We start from the raw sequence: 23,100 nt of genomic DNA on the forward strand, positions 1-23,100 counted from the left end.
CTGTCCTATTGTCAAGAGCTAGGGTTTCACTACCCACGCAGTGGTTTCAAACAACCTATAATCGGGTAAGCAACCAGTCCTAGCTTGGAATGGTCACTACAGTTTCCGATATGCACTAGGTCGAATGGTCAAAAAGGGTGCCTCGGTAAAAACCAAGGTTTGTGTTCCCATCGTGGCAGAGCCTGTAACCGGTCAGCCTTGTGGCATACTTCTCAAAGCAAGCCATCGACAAATCGTTCAGGAATAGCATACGGAAAATACGGTGTCCTAGGCGCACCAATGCATATGCAATGCAAAGAAACACGTAAGTGTAGTCAAAACAATATATCATGTGTTCAAGTCAACTTCTCTAAATCCCCAGCAGAGTCGCCAGAAACTGTAGACGTGCCCGAACATCCCAGCTCTGCACGCGAAATGGCACAAAATTCATTTTGTTCATTAGCTACTACAGTTCAGACTCAATTTCACGGTTCTGAATCTAATCTCGTAAAGTGCAATGCAAGACCGATAAATCACCAAAGAGTCCAAATCCAGCAAATCGTTTTGGAAAACTGATTTTTATAAAGAAGTGCCAAACATGGACTGCTTTGCCAGATACAAAGTCGCCACCTAAATATTTTTGTTTTGGAAAATTTAGGAAACCCTGACTCGTGCCTAAGGCCACGTGTCCGTCATCACCAAAGTTGCCTCGGCTCAGGAACTTGGGTACGAGAAGGGAAAGTCATGCAATGAGAACCCCCGCTCGCCCAATCAAAGATCGGCCTTTACTAACATGATATCTTGTTTTTGAAAACACATGCGCTCTTATTCTAGTTAATTAGCTAGAATTACTATGTGATGCGCACAGCATACATGGACTGCTTTTCCAGATACAGAGTCGCCACCTAAATATTTTTGTTTTGGCAAATTTAGAAAACCCTAACTTGTGCCTAAGGCCAAGTGTCCGTCATCACCAAAGTTGCCTCGGCTCGGGAACTTGGGTACGAGAGGGGAAGGTCATGCAATGAGCACCCCCGCTCACCCGATCAAAGATCGGCCTTTACTAACATGATATCTTGTTTTTGAAAACGCATGCGCTCTTATTCCGGTTAATTAGCTAGAATTACTATGTGATGCGCACAGCATACATGGACTGCTTTTCCAGATACAGAGTCGCCACCTAAAAATTTTTGTTTTCGGAAATTTAGGAAACCCTGAGTCGTGCCTAAGGCTAAGTGTTCGTCATCACCAAAGTTGCCTCGGCTCGGGAACTTGGGTACGAGAGGGGAAGGTCATGCAATGAGCACCCCCGCTCACCCAATCAAAGATCGGCCTTTACTAACATGATATCTTGTTTTTGAAAACACATGCGCTCTTATTCCGGTTAATTAGCAAGAATTACTATGTGATGCGCACAACATACAAGTATAGACTAGATCGCCTAAGTTGGAGCAAAGCATCTCATGTTTGTTTGAAAATGGTTTGAAGATGCTACTCACAAGTAGGCTAAGACATGGATTTGCCACCCTCAAGTGGGCTTAAGAATACATGATTTTGCCACTCTCAAGTGGGCTTAAAACTCGCATTTGGATGAATTGTTCGAATTCAAGCAATCCAACCTTCACCCACAGGCATTCAGGCAGTTAATCAATTAAGCAGTTAGCCTCATGGTAAGAATGCAATCATGGCAACACTCACACTCATGCAACATGCTAAAGCATAAACACTTACAGTGTACTCCGAGCCAAAACAAGAAGCTAGTTAGTAATCAATGCATGATCCTAGCTATGTCAACAATGCCTAATGCAACACATGCAAAATGCAACTAAAAATAGGCTCGGCTATTCAAAGATGGCATATGAGATGTAATTAGATAATATGTATTCAAATCGGTATTGAAATACAATGCAGTTAGTATGATGCGCCGAGCCCGGTGCATGCAATACAGATGAATGGATACAAACATGCGAGCATAGGAATGCTAATTGAAACATGACCTAAAACTAACCATCGTAAGTGGTTAAGTAAAAGGGAGAAAGACGTGGGGTTGGAAGACATTCACACACTCACACACACTTATTACAAAATTCGCCCTCTCGACGGAGGGTCCGAATGAATAATACAAACCAGATAATTAACTAACTGCCCTAGCTAATTAATTATTACAAAACCTTAACTAATTAAGCAAATTAATTAAGTTACAAAACAGTTAAAGCGACCTCAAAAAGAGGGACATATGCATGCTCAGTCGGCTTCGCTCGAAAATCCGTCGCCATGCCTCATGTTGCCTTTGTTTGCACTGTTTTGCACCTCTGAAAACTGTACAAATCTCTACGATGCTTCTGAACCACCTCATAGACTTGCCGAGAGGCCATCGGCCAAGGGAAAAGGGTCATCGACCATTTTTTATTCCATCGGCCAAAAATTTTTAGCCGATTTGCACTCCAGATAGCCGATCAGCCATCTTTTCCTGCAAATTGCTCCTTTTGCTGCAGCAGAGTACAAATAGAGGCATGGCAATACATTTGCAAGAAAATGTTGTGCAACTACAGCTCTTATCATGTTTGAAGTTCAAAGGAGTGTAGTGTTCGAACCCTCGAGCCGTCAATCACGCATTTCGATGCATCATGGCCAAAGAGGCCGAATTACACAAATCAACATGGAATGAATGCACAAAAACACATGAATGCCTCACACTCTATCATGTTGGATCAAGAGCGTCGGCGACCGAGAATTGAGGCACGTTTCATCACTTCAAGTATGAAACGTCCCTCGTTCCTCGTGTTTGGTTTAACACCCAAACCAAACACAATGCAATGCATGCAACATGGAGATGTCATGCAATGCAACATAAGGAAAGGCCTCTTGAAGTTCCCATGAGTTAGGGAAAGGCCACTTCCAAGAGTTTCCCTCAATAATCTAACTGACTCGAGTGTCACCATTAAGGCCAGAGTCATAAAGAATCCAATCCACATATTTATCCCAAAGGGGCCCCACATGATGCAAATTATCATACCATAAAAAGGTTGAATTACCATTACCAATTTTATGCACAATCAGAGGGTGAATGACAGGTCTAAGAGATGGAATCTTCCTCCAAACCCAAGATGGATCATTAGGAACTTTAAGTCTCCAGAAGCATTTACCTTTAATCAAATAAGACTTAATCCATTGGCACCACATAGATTGTCCCCCCCGCCCCCCCCAGTGAAAAAAGAAACCAAATGTGCTTAGCTATAGAAGCTCTATTCCACACCCCAAGAGACTTGAAACCAAGACCACCTTCAGATTTAAGTGCACAAACATTATCCCAGGATATTTTAGCACTATGATATTTAAGCTCAGTACCAGACCAAAGGAAAGCTCTCAGGAGACTATCAATCTCCTTAATGACCTTCTTAGGCAGAATGAACAAAGAAGACCAATACACCAGCATAGGGAAAATGATTGTTTGAATAAGTTGGGCCCTACCAGTATAGGACAAAAACTTATTGGTCTAACTTTTGATTCTGGCATCATCTTATCAATAAGCTGTTGGCAATCAGACGCGTTGAACTTAGTTGTGGTAAGAGGGACACCAAGGTACTTGACAGGTAAAGTCCCCTCAATAAACTTAGCAACACGGAGAAGATCCTCCCTAAGATTGTTGTTACAACCAGAGAAATACATATTGCTTTTACTAGGATTTGGGATAAGACCAGAAAGGCTACTAAACTCCTCCAACCCTTCCATAATTAAATTCATAGTGAAACATCACATTTTCTGAAAATCATAAGATCATCAGCAAAACATAGGTTAACAATTTTGGTCTTTTCACACTTCCAGTGAAATTTAAAATGAGGGTGCTGAGATTTCTCATCAAGGATTCTGGCAAGAATTTCCATAACTAGGACAAAGAGATAAGGGGACAGGGGATCTCCTTGCCTAAGACCTCTAGCCCCTTTAAAGTAGCCATGCAGACTACCATTAATGCAGATGGAGAAAGACGGACTAGTAATGCAAGCTCTAATCCAAGAGACCATAATATAGGGAAATCCCATAGCCATAAGGATATCAATAATAAACTCCCATCTCACACTATCATAAGCTTTCATAATATCAACCTTCATGGCACATTTGGGGATAGAAGAGCTTCTATGATAGCCCCTCATGAGTTCTTGAGACAAGAAGATGTTATCAGAGATTCCCCTACCATGCACAAATGCAGATTGAACAGGGTCAATAAGGTTAGGAACGATAACCTTGATTTTATTAGCAATGATTTCAGTAACACACTTGTAGATCGTATTGCAGCAAGATATTGGCCTGTAATCCCCAACCTTCATAGGATTAGGGACTTTAGGAATGAGGGCAACAATTGTGTTGTTAACTTCCTTGAGGAGCTTCCTAGATTAAAAAAAGGATCTAATGGCCTGGGTAACTTCCTTACCAACAATGGCCCAAGAACTTCTAAAGAAACCAGTAGAAAACCCATCAGGGCTAGGGGCCTTGTAATAACCCGACCCTCGCACATGATTTCTGTTATATTCTGAGTCCTCGATTGATACTTTTAAATGCTTACTGTGTAGTTCCGTGAAAAAAAAAAAAAACTATGATTAAGGAAGTGAAATCCATGTCTATGAATGTCTATCTGTCTCACAAGGAAACTATCTGTCACCATTAACACGTTTGAATTAGAAATTGGAAGCCTTAACAGCTTAATTAGCTGAAATTGATTATATATCTGTGATCAACATAATTTTTAAGTAATATTAAGCATGTTAGCGAAATTTTGATTTTGGAATGATTGAACGATTCACTTTTGTCCTATATGCCTTACTTATAAATGGATATATATATATATATATCTCTAAGACTTAATAAACCTTGATCAAACAAACGTGAACACCATTTTGGGGGAGAAAAGAAGAGAAAGTGAAGAAGAGAAATTGGGGGAGAAGGGATTCAACAAGAAAGCTTGACCAATTGTTAGAAGTGTAGAATTAAATTCAAGGTAAGCTCAAGTTCTTCTTATTATGGTCATTTGGAGTTGTAATTGATGTGTATGTTTGATTCATGTCTAATTCATGCTTGGTTAATGAGGGTTTCTCTCAATTGGTTGCTTAGGCATCTAGATTGGGTGTGGTATGAAATTATACTTCAATCTATGGTTTTCTATCATCACTTCATGGAATTATGCATATATCATGTGTTATGTTTCAAGGATATGAAGAACTTGAATCCAAGAATGGAATTAGAGAGAGAGATGGCTTGTAGAAGCTCCTAATCTTGCTTATTTTATGATACTCAAGGTAGAATCCATGTTATAGTACTATTAGGTGGGAATATTGCATTAACCTAACCTTGGGTTGCATGTAAAAATGGAGTGAATACCAGGTTGGGACTCGAATGGAGGTTCAGAATTTGCAGAATCCGCTTGGTCCGCTCGAGCGGTGGAAAGCCCGCTCGAGCGGGAAAAACCACCTCTCAGCAGTTTTATGCAATTTACAGTCCGCTCGAGCGGCCAAAGTGACGCTCGAGCGGGGGACTCATTTTTAGGAAAAATAAATGTTTGTTCAGTTTTGAGTGCTTGCTTCTCTGGTATTTTTTAGAATACTTTACAGATGATTTTAAAATGGTTGTAAATGCATGCAAGGTGTAAGACTCAGGAAATGCGTTAAAACAAAAAGAAACTAACGTATTAATTGTGTGCAGGGCACATTTCAGGAGGAAGCAACACGCCACCTCAACGCTGTGAGTAGTAGCACCTATATATGTTATGCAATCATGTCAATGTTTCAAGTGCATGTAAACCGATTATGTTAATGTCTCAAGCATGTAATGTACTTATGCATGTTTAAGATATGTTAATGTTAAAGCATGTAAGGAAAAGTATTTACAAGGGCTATATGCCATTTTCAAGGGCCATGTGCCACAAGTTTCAAGTGCAATTTCAAGGGCCATGTGCCACAAGTTTCAAGTGCATTTTCAAGGGCCTCGTGCCATATGTTCAAGGGCCTCGTGCCGTATGTTCAAGGGCTTCGTGCCATCATGTTTCAAGGGCTTATAGCCACATGTTCATGTCACAGGATTAGGCCTAGGGCCAGTATGAACTAAATGCAGAATCAGATAAACCAAGTGCACGCTGCATCTTTTATGTGTTGATGTATTTAAAGTTCAAATTAGACGTCGTTCATTATGTATTACTATTCGTTGAGCTCGGCTCACTCTCTATTATGTATGTTTCTGTAGGTCATGAGCCAGGGAGTCAATCCTAACTGGACGCTGTCCCTTTTGTCACCCTTTACATGTCCAGACACCATACTAGCCCTTTTGTTTTTGTGAAGCTGCTAGGATATGGGTTTACTTTTGAGAACCATCCACGGATGTTGTACATAACTTTTCTATTCCTTTTGTTATGCCCAATTATCGGGCCAGGACTGCAAATATATATGTTGTACACGATATCCAGGGATATAGTTTTAAACTTTATCCGCTTTTGATGGCGTATGTAATGCATGAGATCCTGGCATATTAGAAGTAGCTCAATGGAGTATGCTTGTATTTATGTTAATTTTTTTTATTTTATGCTTCCGATAAGGCCCCGTACGGTGTGTACATCAGTTTTTATGTCAGTTTTTGCTTAGGTCATGCCCAAACCTTTAGGGGGGGTTTCTGGGTTGTGATAGGCCTTGTTGGCTTTAAGAGACCAGAAAACATCTTTAATCTCCTTATTAGTCACAGGGCTAGCAAGTAAAATAGACTGGGCAGGAGAAAACCTGGACTTAACATGAGAATTAATTCTGTTAAATCCCTCATAGTGATCCTGAATAGGAGTACCAAAGAGTTTAGTGAAGAAGCCAATAAAGGCTTCATGAATGTTCTCCACCTTGGTAGACATAGAGCCATCTTCCATCATCACATTGAGAATTTTACCTCTATTAATATTGTTCTTGACAGATTTTAAGAAAAACCCATTATTCCTATCCCCCAACCCAAGCCACTAGATCCTAGATGTAACAACCCCGACCTCGGAATAATGTCAATCCGTACTTAATTATGCCTAATAGTAATTTAAGAGGGATTTTGAATTTATTTGCATGTGTACTGCATTATTTTTGTGTCTCTATCTGTTCAGTGTAGAAAGATCTGTTCATGTTTTAGTTTCGATTTGCGAATGGAAAGCCTTATCGACGTACAAACCATAAATTGACTTGGTTTATGTGCTAATTAGGATTTGTAGAATTTTATTGTAGGTTTAATTGAAATTCGATTTGGAGCGATTAAATTTGATTAAATTAATGCCCACTGATTAACCCTATTAAGTACATTTTTGTTTAATGGCCTAATTAAGGCCTTAGTGGCCTCATTGACCACTTGTTTTCCCACTCACCCCTTTTTTTCATTTTGATCACACTTGAGCCTATTCTCAGGGAGAAAAACGGAGAGAGGGTGAGAGGAGTGGAAATTTTGTTCAAGAATTGGAGATTGAGCTCAAACTCAAGGAGGTGCTGAGGATTGTTGTTAATTGAAGAAGATTATAGAGCCTCAATCTTAATTTTGTAGATTGAAGCCTCTAGGTAAGAGACTAAGCTCTTCATTGAGTAACTGAGTCAGATTCATCAAGATTATTAGTGAACTAAGTGAATTCATATAGGAATTGTGCTAGAATTGGACCATACCATGCATGCATGTACATTTTCTTGCAAATTGAGCATGATTTCAAAGGTTTCTTCCATGCATGTGTTAACCTCACTTACATTTTGGTCATTCATCATATTTTCCATTAAATTACCAAGTTTGATTATGTTTTGGGAGTGTTTGATTCAAGAAAAAATGATGTGTGTTGTGTTCATAAATTATCCTTGAGCTTCATGTTGAATTTTCCATAATTGGTATCATTTTGGGCCATGATTTCTTGAAATGACGCTTTAAACATGTTGCTTTATGAGTCTTTTCGTGTTTTCCAAAGTTTTGGGCGCAGAAAATTGAGTTTGATGCATTTGAGGTTGAGTTTTGAGCTTGAGGATCAATCTGGAAATTCCAGATTTTCGATCCACGCTTGAGTAGGGAACTTTACGCTCGAGCGTGAACTCTGAGTACATGCACTTCCGCTCGAGCGGAGATGGTTACGCTCGAGCATGAAATGCATATACCTAGAAGTTTGTGTGTTTCACAGTCTGCTCGAGCGAGAGAATTCATGCTCGAGCGAGGGTCTGGGTCTCACGCTTGAGTGTAGGTCGAGAGCCCGTCGAGCGTGAAAATCACGCATCCAGTACTTTTTCAAAAGTTTACAGTCCGCTCAAGCGGGGAAAGCCATACTCGAGCGGAGCTTCATTGTCTGCATGTCTGCTCGAGTGGGGAAAGCCACGCTTGAGCGTAGACCATATTTTCAGCAAGTTTTAAGAAATGTTTTCCAATGCATTCTTGCATCCTCATTCCATTCTAGGCATTCCTAGGCCATGTTTAAGACTCCATAATGAGGATTAAAGGTTAGAAACACACTAAGAGCAAACAACATAAGTTATATACAATTCGAATGTGTGTTTTAAGTATGTATCAATTGTGTGTCGTGTAGGTCACGTGCCGCGTACCGTTTGACCAAGATGTTTCGTCTGTCTGTCTCAAGGCCAATTGTGAGTAATAACTTAGTAAAGTTATGTTCAACAGTATTTATTTTCTGTGTGATAAAATAAGATCTGTTTTCTAATATGCTATATACTGTACAATGAATGAATGTCCAATTTCCGATATGTATTCGTGGCATCCTTAGCATCATGTGATATGTGTTGGCTGTTACCCGGTATTCGAGGTTCCATCATGGAACTTAATCTGTCTGCACTTTGTTACCCGTACTGGAGGCTCCATCATGGGGCTCAGCATGTTTATTCTCTGTTACCCGGATCTGGAGGTTCCTTTATGGAACTGGTTATTCGTAACCCTCATGTGTCTGCAACTATTCTGTATCTGCTTAGTTAGTGCTCGTAGATGTACCATGTATACTTATACATGACTTATAATTTCTGCATATGACCTGGACAAATTAAGAATTTGATACGAAACTGAATTCTGAATTCTGAATCTGTACGGACTCATTCATTGAAACCCCTTTACTCTGTTATTGTTCACTGAGCTTTCGCTCACAGTTTATATTATGTATGTAGGTGTGTCGGCGCGTGATCAGGGCCAAAGTTGATGCCTTTCATTTCTGTTTTTGTCAGCCAACCGTTGTGCCTCCCGAGGAGGTTCCGATTGAAGTCTAGTTACATGGTTGTTTTTTTACTTATGTTAGTCTCTGTCTGTGTTGTACAGTTGGGTCCTGGATATTATGCTCTTGTAAATGTTTGTATTTATGATATCCTTGATCGACAAGCTTATCTGTATACAAGTTTTGAAAATTTCTGTCCCATGTTTATCGACACAGCTCATTGGACTATTTATGATTTGTACATCTGCTTTCGTAGCCCCTTATTATATGCTTATCTGTTAAGAGGCCTTTGGTAATCCACAGATTACTAGCTGGTTACGATGCTAAACCTACAGGGGTGGGTTTGGACCGTGACAGAGTGGTATCAGAGCACGTGTTCTACCGCACACACAAGTCCATATGAGCTTCCGGTTCAAAAAAAAAAAAAAGTCCATATGAGCTTAGAATGTCCTAGTAAGAGTTAGGGGCATTCCATCTGCATGTGTGAGTGTGTGATAAGTCAAATGAATCTGAGAACTGAATGTAAATTGAACAAATGAATTGAAAGAAACGAATAAGATTATGCCTATGTTTGTTATCATTTGATGTGCTTATAGCAACATGGAGAATGCAATGGGAAGTGATGTAAGTGAATCTTCAGAGGCCCACATGGGCCGAATGGAACAAATGCTTGCAGCATTGACTGAAACCTTGACACAACAGTAAAGACAACAACCTTTGCCCCTCCACCCCCGTCTGTACATGCCGAAACAGATAATAATGACATCATCAACTTGACACAAAAATTCATGAAAATGAAACCGCCGACATTCTATGGTGGAATTGAACTGTTGAAAGCAGAGGCGTGGTTACTTGAAATGGAGAAGCTATATGAAGTGTTTCCTTGTTCTGATGTCCAGAAAGTCCTCCTAGCCACCTATACTCTGAAGGATGAAGCCCGAAGGTGGTGGTCACTAATTTGAAGTGGTAATGGGAATATGACGTGGGCATAGTTTAATGCGATCTTCTATGATAAATATTTTTCCCAATGTTTCAAGGATCGGAAAGTGTCTGAGTTTCAGGAACTTAAATAGGAAAGCATGTCTGTAGTTGAGTATGAAGCCAAATTCACCAAACTGGCACAGTTTGCTCCACATATGGTGGATACTGATTACAAGAAAGCACGAAAATTTGAAGGTGGACTGGATTTGGAGGTGTTTGATCGAGTAGGCGTACTGAAATTGCCTATTTACGTGGAAGTATTAGACAGATCCTTAATGACAAGACAAAAGAGGAGTATGTTCATTCCATGCTCATGATAAAACAGTTTATCATTGTTAACAAGATTGACTTCTGCACTGGTGTTAACATTGTCCACAGGTACCGAAGACTTTGTGATTTATAGTGATGCTTCTTATAAAGGTTTGAGATGTGTATTAATGCAGAATGGAAGAGTGATTGCTTATGCCTCCCGACAATTAAGACCACATGAGAAGAACCACCCGACACATGACCTAGAATTGGTCGCAGTTGTGTTTGCCTTGAAAATCTGAATCATTACTTGTATGGGGCAAAATACGAAGTCTACAGGATCACAAAAGTTTGAAGTATTTCTTTACTCAGAAAGACTTGAATATGCAGCAGAGAAGATGGCTTGAACTAATAAAAGATTATGACCTTCAGATTCGGTATCACCCCGGGAAGGCCAATACAGTTGCTGATGCTTTGAGCAGAAAATCGACGGGGAGCCTAGCTTGCCTACTCACTAAACAGAAGGAGATCTTCCGAGATTTTGAGAAAGCCAGGATTAAAGTTGTGTTACATGAACTAGTTGGGTTAATGGCTGCCATTTTTACTTAACCAACAATAATTAATGAAATGAAGCAAAGGCAAAAAGAGGATGAGTTCCTCAAGAAAATAATTGATGATTTTGAATTAAACCCGAAACCAGAATTCAGTATTGAGAATGAAGCATTGTGATTTCAAAACTGAATGTGTGTCCCGAACATTCTTGAACTAAAGGAAAGAATCCTAGATGAAGCTCACAAATCGGTGTTTGCTATGCATCCAGGCAATAACAAAATGTATCGAGATCTAAAGCAAAGCTATTGGTGGCCCAAAATGAAGAAAGAAATTGAAAACTATGTGTCTAAGTGCCTTCAGTGTCAACAAGTTAAGGCTGAGCACCAAAAACCAGGTGGTTTGCTTCAACCTTTCCCTATTCTAGAATGGAAGTGGGAACAAGTGACCATGGATTTCGTTATTGGCCTACATCGAACTTCTAGAGGTATGGATTCTATTTGGGTCATGGTTAATAGATTGACTAAATCTGCACATTTCACCTGTAAAGACCACTTTTGATGCTTATAGATTGGCCACTATATATGTTGATGTGTTTGTTTGTTTACATGGGGTTCCGGTATCCATTGTTCCGGATAAAGATCCAAAATTTGTATCTAGATTGTGGAAAAGCTTGCAGAGAGCAATGGGAATAGAACTAAGGTTCAGTATCGCATTCCATCCACAAACAGACATGCAATCAGAACGAACCATACAAACCTTGGAAGACATGCTCAGAATGTGTGCTTTAGATTTTCAAGGGAGCTGGGAAGATTATTTACCACTAGCTGAATTTACAGACAATAACATCTTCCATTCCAGCATCAGTATGGCACCGTATGAAGCATTATATGGCAGGAAGTGTAGATCACCAATTTGTTGGACATAAGTCGGAGATAGAGCTTTACTTGGACCCAAAATTGTGCAAGACACTTCCGAGAAGAATTATGCTGATGTACGAAGAAAGCCTCTGGAGTATGAGATTGGCAATCGCGTATTTATTCGTGTGATTCTGACGAAATAGAACTGGTGAACCCCACGGTGAAGTACTAGGTCGGATAAATCCCTTATCAAGCAAATCTTGTAACTAAACCATCAATTCTTTTATTTCAGTTGTTGACATTCTATATGCAATCTTTGAGATAGGTTGGGTATCCGACATAACATCAATTGTAAATTCGATTTCTCGATCAACCAATTCCCCTGGCAATTCCTTCGAAAACACATTTGGGAATTCTATAACTATTGTAATATCATCTAACATAGTATCCATAGATTGAACAATTAAAATACTATATAGATAAGCCCAGTATCCCCCCTTAAGTAGTCTATATGCTTTCATTGCCGACATAAAATAGGGTGGAGGTACTACACCATTACCCTCAAACAAAATTTATCTTGTCCCGGAGGTCTAAACAAAACTTATTTTGTCACACAATCAATGGTAGCACAATATCTTGACAACCAATCCATTCCCAAAATTACTTCAAAATGCCTCATGTCAACAGGTAATAAATCCACATATAATGTAGCATTCTTAACAATAATTTCACAAGTATGATACACAGAAGTACACAAAACAAATTCCCCAGGTGGAGTAGATACACATAACACATAAGGCAGTGATTCCATAGGTCTATTCAGTCTATGTGCAAATATAGTAGATACAAAATAATGTGTCAAACCTGAGTCAATTAGCACATAAGCATCTTGATTGCAAAATAAAAAGAGTACCTAAGACAATGGCCTCAGTATTTTGTGTATCCCCTGGGATGAGTGCAAAAACTTTCCCTTGTCAGAGTGTATCTCTTGTAGCAGCAAGTCTTGCAGTGTTTTCTAGCATGGGAACTGATCCAGTCAAACTAGCAGCTGGTCTTCCACTTCTTTGTTCAATTTGTGGGGCAATCTTTGACCATGTGCGCTGTCTTACCACATCTAAAGCATGCCCTAGAAGTACGGTAGTAGACTCCCCGATGTTTCACATTCATTACATGTTGGTGCAGAATCTCTTGTAAAGTTGGAAGCACTAGATGTTCCCAGATTTTTCTTCTTTGAAGATGTGGATCCCTTATTCGAATAAGAGCCATGCCTCTTCCCTTTTCCATTCAAACGGTCAACTGTGTGAAACGATATTTGATTCAAACATTAAAGCCCTGTCTAAAGCATCCACATACTTCGACAATTTCATAACATTCACTTTTTCTTAGATTGCACCTTGAAGTCTACCTTCAAATTTCCTCGCCTTCTTATAATCTGTATCGACCATGTATGGTGTGAACCTGGCCAACTCAGTAAACTATGCCTCATATTCGGCTACTGTTTGATTTCCTTGCTTGAACCTTTCAAATTCATGTACATTCTGATCTTGGATGCAATGAGGAAAGTACTTCCTGTAGAAGATCTCATCTATGGGCTTCACCTTCCAAGGTAAAGGCCGCTAACAGAACTTTCTGTGAATCAGTGCACAGAAATACGTCGACTAGCTCTTCAACACCAAGAACCCAAGCCTCAGCTTTTAGAGGATCAACTCCTCCCTAGAACAATGGAGGTTTCATCCTTTTAAACTCTTTAGTTAAAGAAATTGTGCAGTCATCCGCTTGATGTTCTTGTAGCGGAGTTGTACAGGCATTGGTGAAGGTGGGGCGGTTGTTATTATTATTGCCTTAGCGACTTATCCATATCCTTAATCATTCTTTCCATTCTATCCAAATGAGCAGTAGAAGACTCTTCTATCTCATCATGATCTATATGAACTTGTATTATAATAAACACAGAAAGTTTGCACATATACACATAGGCACAACAGTTCATATTTCACATATTCACATAATCTTAATACACACAAGCATACATTTTTCAAATGATTGCACTCTTAAGTCTTATCTAGACACCTTATTGCTCATTTGAACAAGTGTGTGCGAGTTATTAACTTGTGCTCTGATACCACTTTGTCACGACCCGAACCCGTCCCTAGAGGTTTGGATCATAACCGACTAGTAATCATGAGATTACCTACGGCCTCAGACAGAAGTTCAAATCATAATTAAATATATGGACCCAAAAGTGGAAGCAGAATATTTTAAATTATCCAATGAGCTATGTGTATATGGCATAAACAAAAACAAATCTGATACGTTAATAACTCATATTCAAACATATACAAGTAGATATTACACATCCAAAAATCATTCAAGAGTACATATCATCATCTTCCAACACATGAAGAATTAAATACAAAACATGGTCAAACATGACCAACAAAAATGAAAAAGACAAAAGCCTCATTCGAGAGGCACTCTTGGCTGACTTCACAAAACATGGTAATTTTCCATAGGTTCACTAGAGTTGGATGTCCCGCTACATACCTACATACATATATAACGGATTGAGCTAAAACCCAGTGAATAACATTAGATTAAAGAGGTTACATGAATAAGTTCTATTATTTAATATAGTTATTCTCATAGTCAAATTCTTGTCATAGCAGAATGACCTCGATTCCAAAACTTCACAAAACAATCTCTGGTCCATCATGTCATAGATGTGTAGAACAGAATAGATCACACTTGCCGAATAATGACCATTTGGTCAATACATAACAGATATTCAGGCTTATTAGATATTCGGAACGACCTTGGGCCCATCTTACAAATATAAATAATGATCTTGGGTCCATTTCACATACTCGTACTTATTCATTTCCATTAATAGATATCATGTTGTTCGAACAGATAGAAGGCTCATTCATACTTTCAAAATCAAAAGTTCATAAAACTTACTATGTTGGAACAATCAAAAAATAGAACATAAGCAAATATCTTTACTACGATATTATTCACAACGATCAAGTTGTTGATACGTCTCCGTGGATCAACCTACACAATTCATAAACATATACATATATTGAAGCATATTGCTCAATCATATCATACTTTTCTTAAACAATTTCCTTTATGTCCACTTCTCACTTATTAAGTCAATCATGAGGCTTAATTCATGCCTAAGAATGCTCAAAAAGAAGTGAGAACAAAGGTATGATCAGAATATAACTTTTCAAAATATGCTAAAACAAGACAGTTCGCTCGAGTGCACTATTGGTCGCTCGAGCAAACCACATGGTTTACAAAAGTACTGGATGGTCAAAATGTAGGCTTAATGATCATTCAATCCAATTGCAAAAGGAATTGAGGTTGCTCGAGCGAACTCTTTATCGCTCGAGCGGTCTGCAAAACTCTGCAAAACTTTTGAATGCATGAAATGTGCACTCGATGGTCTCTAGAGCCAAATGCAATGAAGGTCGCTCGAGCGGACACTTGGTCGCTCAAGCAATGTAACGCCATCAAAATAATACATAAATCCAACATCTAATTGTTCTATATAAATGAAAGATAGGTCACTTTTCCATACATACATCAGAGTTAATATTACAAAAGAGTATTTCATATAAGTAACAAATGTTTACAACAATAATAAAATGCCCTGCGGGCTTACATCTTTCCAAGTTGCTACTTGGTTACACATAAGAAGAGTTTTAACTCTTTTACCAGTAAAGCTCTCGGCTTGCATTTACATGTAATCAATAAAACAAATAGCAAAGTAGTTCAACTCCGAAAACTTCCTAAGCAAAGATCTTGAACTTGGCACGTCTCCTATACCTGGAAATGGTGTCCCAAGAAGGGTGAGCCAAAGCCCAGTAGAGATAAACTAAACCCAATATGAGAAATAACTAAAACATTATCATTCAACAAATGACTAACACGTGCAGACCAATTCATACCGTTCTCATCTCCCGACAACAAATACATCCATGCTACCACCCACTTGCATTATTTATCCAATTCAATTCCTCAATATGGTTCATTACGTAACCAAACAATTTAGGTGAGACTACAGCTCGACTCATTAATACTTCCGCTATCCATGATTCAAAATGAGACTACATCTCATGTAATTAATACTCCAATTAACAATTCTATTCATGCACTTCAATTTATAAGGTTTCGGGACTTTCACCCCAAACATTCTAGCTAGCTTAGTTATCTATGGAGTCCATCCCTCATCATTCCCCAATGAAGGATACATACACAATGTATCTAAGCACATAACCACATATGGAGTACATTCCCCATCTCCTCCCAAACAAAGATACATAAATAATGTGTTAAAGTATATGAACACATATGGAGTACATCCCCTATCTCCTCCCAAACAAAGATACATAAATAATGTGTTAAAGTATATGAACACATATGTGTGTGGAGTGCTGTAGACACCCCATTTTTGACCGTCCTCAAGACTTGGACGTCACCATTTGAACACCTGGTGATCATCCATGTTTGTGTTTGTTTGGAGTTCCCGGAGGTCTCGGCTACGCGCTTTGCCTCAGGATCTCCGAACTCGACTGTTTAGTGTCTGGTTTTGTACCAAACACTTGTGTTTTGCCTTGGAGGGGTAGGGAATGCCTTGTGAGGCATCCCCACACATCACCGGCCATGGCCAGAGGCCACCGGCTGGTGTTTTGATGCCATCGGCAATGTATATTGCCGGTCGGCATTCTTTGTTGCCGATCGGCACTCCATTTTGACAAAATGGCAATTTTGAGCAGCCGACTACTGTTCATCTGCTTTTGCAGATGTTTTAATACAGCTGTATGGCATTTTGTTCCCCTCCATACACGTGTATGGGGGGATAGACTTCTTATTAGCTTACCTTGTAAGCTTTACAAGATTGGCTCCTCTATAAGAGGAGCCCTCCCCTCTTGGCTTTAAGGTTGGTTGTTTAGAGAGAAAAGTTGTGTGAGAGCTCTGGTTTTAGGTTTAGGGTTTCATACATATTCTATCTCTATACCTCTCTCTCATTTGGCCTTTGTGTGTGTATAAGTGTGTTTGTGTCTTACTATTGCACACAAACACATAGTGTTACACCTTTGTTTGATTCTTGAAGGGCCAGAGGTTTGTTCTTGAAGCTTTGGAGCTGTTTTGAGCTCAAGGAAGGGGCTGGTCCACCATTTGTGAAGAGGGTCTTCAAGGGTAACAATCTTACTCCTTCATTCCCCATTTTTACATACTATTTTTGCCTATCTTAGAACTGTTTTTGAGCTTAGTGTATAATATAAAAAAGTTTTGTTTTTAGGCCCTCTAAATAGTTTGTTTACAGTGTTTTGTGGTTTGAGGTTGTTTGACCCTTCCTAAGCCTTCTAAGGCTCCATTTTGTGCTATTTTGTGTAAGCTCCAAGACCTTGGTGTTTGGGCCTCCTCACCACTGAAATCATGAGGGATTTCAGAGGTGAGGATGGTGCCTTGAGGTCCCAAGAAGGAGAGGGCCACCCCCTCTCCTTATTGTCCTTGAAAAGATCATTTTTGGCCTCTTGAGGGAGCACCTAGCTAGGCTTCATGTTGACCATGCCTTAGCTGATTTTTGTGCTTATTATGTCATGACATGCCTCTGTTTTTTTTTGGTTTTGGTACACCATGCATGCTTAGCATACCTACCTTGTAATGCCATGTTTAGGCCTTAACATGCCTTAGGTTGTGAGCCTTTGTTCTAGCATGTTTTAGGCCTAACTTTTTGAAGCTTTTGTGCTTATTTTGCCATGTTTAAGGTCTGTCCTAGGTTGTTTGGGTCGACCTTGGCATGCTTAGTATAGCCCCTTTGCATTTTTGGTTTGTTGGCCTTAAGTGTGTGAATGTATAGCATGCATCCTTGCCTTAATTTAGTGGGTTGGGACCATTTGCCATGTTATTCCAGTCCCTTTAACATGTTTGTATGCTTTCCTGGGATGTCCCATTGATGCTTTATGAGCTTGTGTTATATGCTCCATGTCTTGGCCATTGTGCATGCTTTTGAATTTGAGCCATTTAGATGCCATCTAGGTGTCCCTTGGGCGTTATTTAGGTTCGCATTAGATCTATTTTAAATCCTCTTAGCCTTGCGATGCTTGGTTGACTTAGTCTTGGTTTAAGCCTCTTGGCTTGTCTTGGATTTTGGCTTTGTTTGCATGCTAATGTTTGTCTTGTTTAAGTTGGTTTGGCACCCCTTATAGCATGATTTTCAAGGCTTATAATGCATGCCATATGCCCATGATTATTCCCTTTTAAATGTGTTTGAAAGTCGCCTTTGTTTGCTTAAGTATAGGCCCATTAGCATGTGCATGTGTGTAAGTGTGTTTGGTCCCTTTTCTTAAGTTTTTGGCCACTGTTTTAGGCCTAGTTAGAGTTGCCTAATTTAGTTTAAGTCCATCCCTTTGTTTGTTGCATGTTCTCCTTGTATGTTGTAGCATATTGTTGAGTTGTTTCAGGTTTGAAATAACATAATTGAATGAAGTCACATGTTGGCTTACATGCTTGAATGCCTACATTAGCCTTGCACACTTGTTAGTTGCATTCCTCTATGCCTTGTATTTCTTGCATGCTCATTTGCATTGCCGTATTGCATACCTGGTTAACATGCTTAGGTTGCATTGCATTGCCATGCATGCTTGGCCTCTTGACTACCCATGATAGAGGTTAAGTCCCCCCCTTTGGTTTGATGGTTTGCATTACACTTAACATCAAAATGTGCACACTTGGTCCCTTGGGCCATCACGCATGGAAATGCGCGATTGACGGTCCGAGAACCAAGGAGCATGTCCCTTTGAGTCACTAACATGATAAGGGACATGATTGGTGCATATATGGCTTGAATTGCATTGCCATGCAAAGTCCTGTCCTCTGCTGCTGTCAAACAGGTTCTGCAGGCACTTTATGCCGATCGACTGCATGGAGTGCCAACCGGTAACCCATTGATGGCCGATGGATGCATTCACAGCCGGTGATCACATACCACTGCCGGTGGCCATTCTACTCAGCTAGTGGTGTCTCCCAGTATCCAGGGAAACAATTCTGAGACTTTGGCAGCCTTCAGAGGAGTATAGTAGGGAAAACAGAGGCAGCTCATGTATGGCAGTGTACTTCCGAGCAGGATCGAGCATGCATCGCATTGGGCTCTTTTCCCGAGGTGGCTTATCTGTTTTTCTTTCCTAGCTTAGTTAATTTGTTAACTAATTAGGTGATTTGTAATAATTAATTAGCTTGTAGGTTAATTATCTGTACTATTCTTTCGGTCCCTCCGAGCGAGGGTAAATTTGTAATAAGTGTGGGTGAGTGTGTGCATGTCTTCCAATCCCCACTTCTTTCTTCCCTTTTATTTACCTGCTTATGATGGTAGACTAGGGCATATTTAAATTAGCATACCTCATGCTACGCATGCGTGCATCCATACATTTGTCTTGCATGCACCGGGCTCGATACATCATGCTAACCGCATTTGTACTTCAATTCCAAATTGAATATGTGCATCAATTGGTTGCATTCCATATGCCATGTTTAGGTTAACCGAGCCTACTCTAATTGCATCCTGTATGTGTTGCATTAGTCAGTTTGACATGAACTAGGACCATGCATGTTGGCTAACTAGTTTATTGTTTTGGCACGGAGTACGATGTAAGTATTTTATGCTTTAGCATACCGCATGCGTGTGAATGCTATTATGACAGCATGCTTACCATGTGGCTAGATGTTTATGTGATAAACTGTTTGAATGCCTGTGGGTGAAGGTTGGGTTGCATGAGTTGGAATAGCTCGTTGAAATCCGTATTTTAGCCTACTTGTGAGTAGCAAATTCCAAAGTGTTTTTCAAAACAAACGGATATGCAATGCTTATTTCCAAATTAGGCAATCTAGTCTATACTTGTTTGCTGTGCGCATAACATAGTAATTCTAGGCTAATAACCGGAATAAGAACACATAACGTTTTCAAAAACGGATATCACGGTTAGTAGAGGCCGATCTTCGGATCGGACGAGAGGGAGGGCTCATAGCTGACCTTCCCCGATCGTACCCAGGTTCCCGAGCCGAGGCAACTTTGGTGATGACGAACACGTGGCCTTTGGCACCGAGTCGGGGTTTCCTAAATTTCCCCATTTTAAAATATTTAGGTGGCGACTCTGTATCTAGCAAACCAGTCCATGTTTGGCACTTCTTTTCAAAAAAAAATCTGTTTCTCAAAACGATTTGCCAGATTTGGACTCTTTGGTTCAGATTAAGAACCGTGACACAAATCGAGTCCGAACTGTAGTGAGGCCCACTTGGGCGCGTGTAGACACCCCATTTTTGACCGCCCTTAAGACTTGGGCGCTACTGATGGTTTGCTCGATGATGAAAGGTGTGCAGGGCAAAGGTTCAATTTCTTCGGCAATGAGAGGGTCAAATCCCAACTTCACACCCCATTTTGGACAAAAGCTATTTTGAATGGTTTTTAGACCTTAAAACTGTCACACCCCAAACCTGCCCCTAAAAGTTTGGGCATGACCTATTCAGAAACGAACACGTAACCTGGTAACATAACATACGGGGCCTTATCGGAAGCACGAAAAAAAATGGAAATTATGAAACAAATAAACTCCATTGAGCTACTTCTACATGCCAGGATCTCATTCATCACATGCATTATAGTGGATAGATAAAGTTCTAATTATAACCCGGAGCATATACATACACATTTACAATGCCAGCCCCATGATTGGGCGTATACAAAAAAAACACGAACATGAAAGTATATACAACAACCTTAGAGGGACACCCATAAGAAAGTCAACATCTTAACAACTTGACAAAATAAATGGCTTATACAGTGCCTGGACATACGAAGGTTGACAAAAGAAAGCGGGCATCTTGGCTAGGACTGACCACCTGATTGGTGACCTACAGAAACAGACATAATAGAGAGTGAGTCGGGCTCAGTGAATAGTAATACATAAATAAAATGATGCTTAACTTGAAACACAATACATGTCAATGTAATAGTCTGATTCTGTGCTAAGTACATAACGGCCTTAGGCCCAATCTTGCAACATAAACTTGATGGCTATAAGCCCTTGAAATGTGGTGGCACGAGGCCCTTGAAACATTGGCATAAAGCCCTTGAAACTTGTTTGGCCTTGTAGTATATTCAAACTTGTAACATATGCTTGAAACATACCTGAGGATACTTGAACTTGTAACATACTGGAAACATGCCTGAAACATACTTGAACATCATTCATTAATTCAAACGGAACATATTATAACTAGAGCGTTTCTTGTTGTATCATGTCATTATCGTACGCTTAACAATAGGAGACTAATTCACATTCTCATGAGAGTCACATAATAATGCTAAACTTTGTACTTATATCGTAGATTCTGAATAACTTCCAATTCATAAGCAACATAGCAAAATAACTTCAAATTCATATGGATACACATAGTTACTCTTATATTTACTCAGAATCTATTCTTCAAGAATGAACATAAACTCTTTTGAGTAAATGACTTAATTCACGTGCTCTATTAATCAATAGTATACACCGTTGTTTAATCGTTCTTATATGTTAACATAGTTGCCTTGCCTTGTAATTAATAGAGTCCTAATGGTAACCGTTACATCATTCCCACGAGTTGACATAATTAACATAAAGTTAACAGGACAAAGTACGCACATTTTCATTATATTACAGATGACTTTATCGGTTTCCCAATTCCACAGTTCGGCCCTTGGCCTAAGGGGTTCACACATTCACGATAGCCTTTAGGTTTCATAGATTCACAACTTATTACATCGGCCTTCGGCCCTTTGGATTCACAAGTTCACAAGTTTGGCCCTTGGCCTCATAGCTTCATAATTTCACAAATGGCCCCTGGCCACATAGGTTCACAAGTCGGCCCTCGGCCTCATAAATTCACAAGTCGGCCCCTGGCCTCATTAATGGACATATACATAAATTAGCTTTTGGGTTTCATAGGTTCACAATTCGGCTCTTGGCTTCATAGTTTCACAAATTCACAATTCGGAAATTCATACTTCACAAATGGCCCTCGGCCACATCGTTTCATATTTCACAAGTTGGTGATCCATACTTCACAAATTCGATATGCATATTTCACAAATCCTTTTTCGTGTTTCCATAATTTCACAATGTTCTTCGTATAGCATACACCTTTGATGTTACCATAATTTCACAATATTTACGTAGCATACATGACATACATGTCAACATAATTCTTACGACGAAGATCATAACGTCAATAACAATAATCATTAACGGTTAAAGATACATCGAAGTACTACTACTCACAGTGCTACAATGGAGTGCTTGGCCCTCCTGAAGTGTGCCCTGTACACATATATAACTTAGTCATTAGTTCTTTTTCCTTCCTTCATTATTCTTCACAAGCCTACCATTACCCATCCATTATACCACAATTTCCTCCATCTCAATATATCTATATATAGAAATAGAAGATTACCATTCTTGCAAACACAATATGGAATTTATAACCAATCACTTCGATTTCAAGATAGGAAGGAATTGTATGGACATCTTCCACATTTTTCCAAAAATAAATCACTCTCTTGATTTTAATAACTAAGCAAGCCCACAAGTATTTAGCAAAATAATTTGGGATTAACCCATTTTGGAAAACTCCACATTTTAGGTCACAAAAATCAAAGTCAACATAGTCAATACTATCTCACATAATCACTACAATTCAACATAAGCAACATGATTCAACTCAACATCATGAAATATAATTCAAGTGGAATTCTTAAATTCCATTTCAACATTCCATAACCGAGTTTATGTCATCTATATCATTAATAAATCATTTCCTCAAATTCCCTTCTCATTATAACATGATTTACATTGCTCAGAACAAAATTCATTCGCAAATTTTAAACATAATTTTCAAACATAACCAAATTCCAATTAAACTTGAACATATATAATTCAATACCTCAATTTCACTATTCTACTTTCAATTTGGGCCAAATCATTGGGTATCATCATTAATCAACCTAGGGTTTCAAGAAAAAAATGAAGATTTTTAACAAAAATTCACACTTCTTAAATCACCACTTTGAATTCCAATTTTCCCAATGATTCTACACCTAGGATTCACAATTCATCATTTTAACCCACCAATTTAACTTCCAACATCTCAAACTCTAAATCCCCAAATCTCATAATATGCCCTAGATTATAAAAATGAAGATTTTTGCATTAATCTAATGAAGCTACCATGAATCTATCCATAGAT

At 39.3% G+C, this 23,100-nt stretch overlaps 1 protein-coding gene across 1 annotated transcript; it reads right to left on the reverse strand.

Moving 5' to 3' along the window:
* Positions 1 to 3,035: 3,035 nt before the first annotated feature.
* Positions 3,036 to 3,711, reverse strand: LOC114304820 (uncharacterized). Its single transcript, XM_028249967.2, has 3 exons — positions 3,481 to 3,711; positions 3,236 to 3,373; positions 3,036 to 3,125 (listed from the first exon to the last, which is right to left on the reverse strand). The coding sequence occupies exons 1-3, from the start codon at positions 3,709 to 3,711 to the stop codon at positions 3,036 to 3,038; spliced, it is 459 nt and encodes a 152-aa protein (XP_028105768.2).
* Between the last annotated feature and the right edge of the window lie 19,389 nt (positions 3,712 to 23,100).

Source organism: Camellia sinensis, chromosome 11 (assembly GCF_055761805.1).
Source record: "Camellia sinensis isolate YWXY chromosome 11, ASM5576180v1, whole genome shotgun sequence".
Lineage (NCBI taxonomy): Eukaryota > Viridiplantae > Streptophyta > Magnoliopsida > Ericales > Theaceae > Camellia > Camellia sinensis.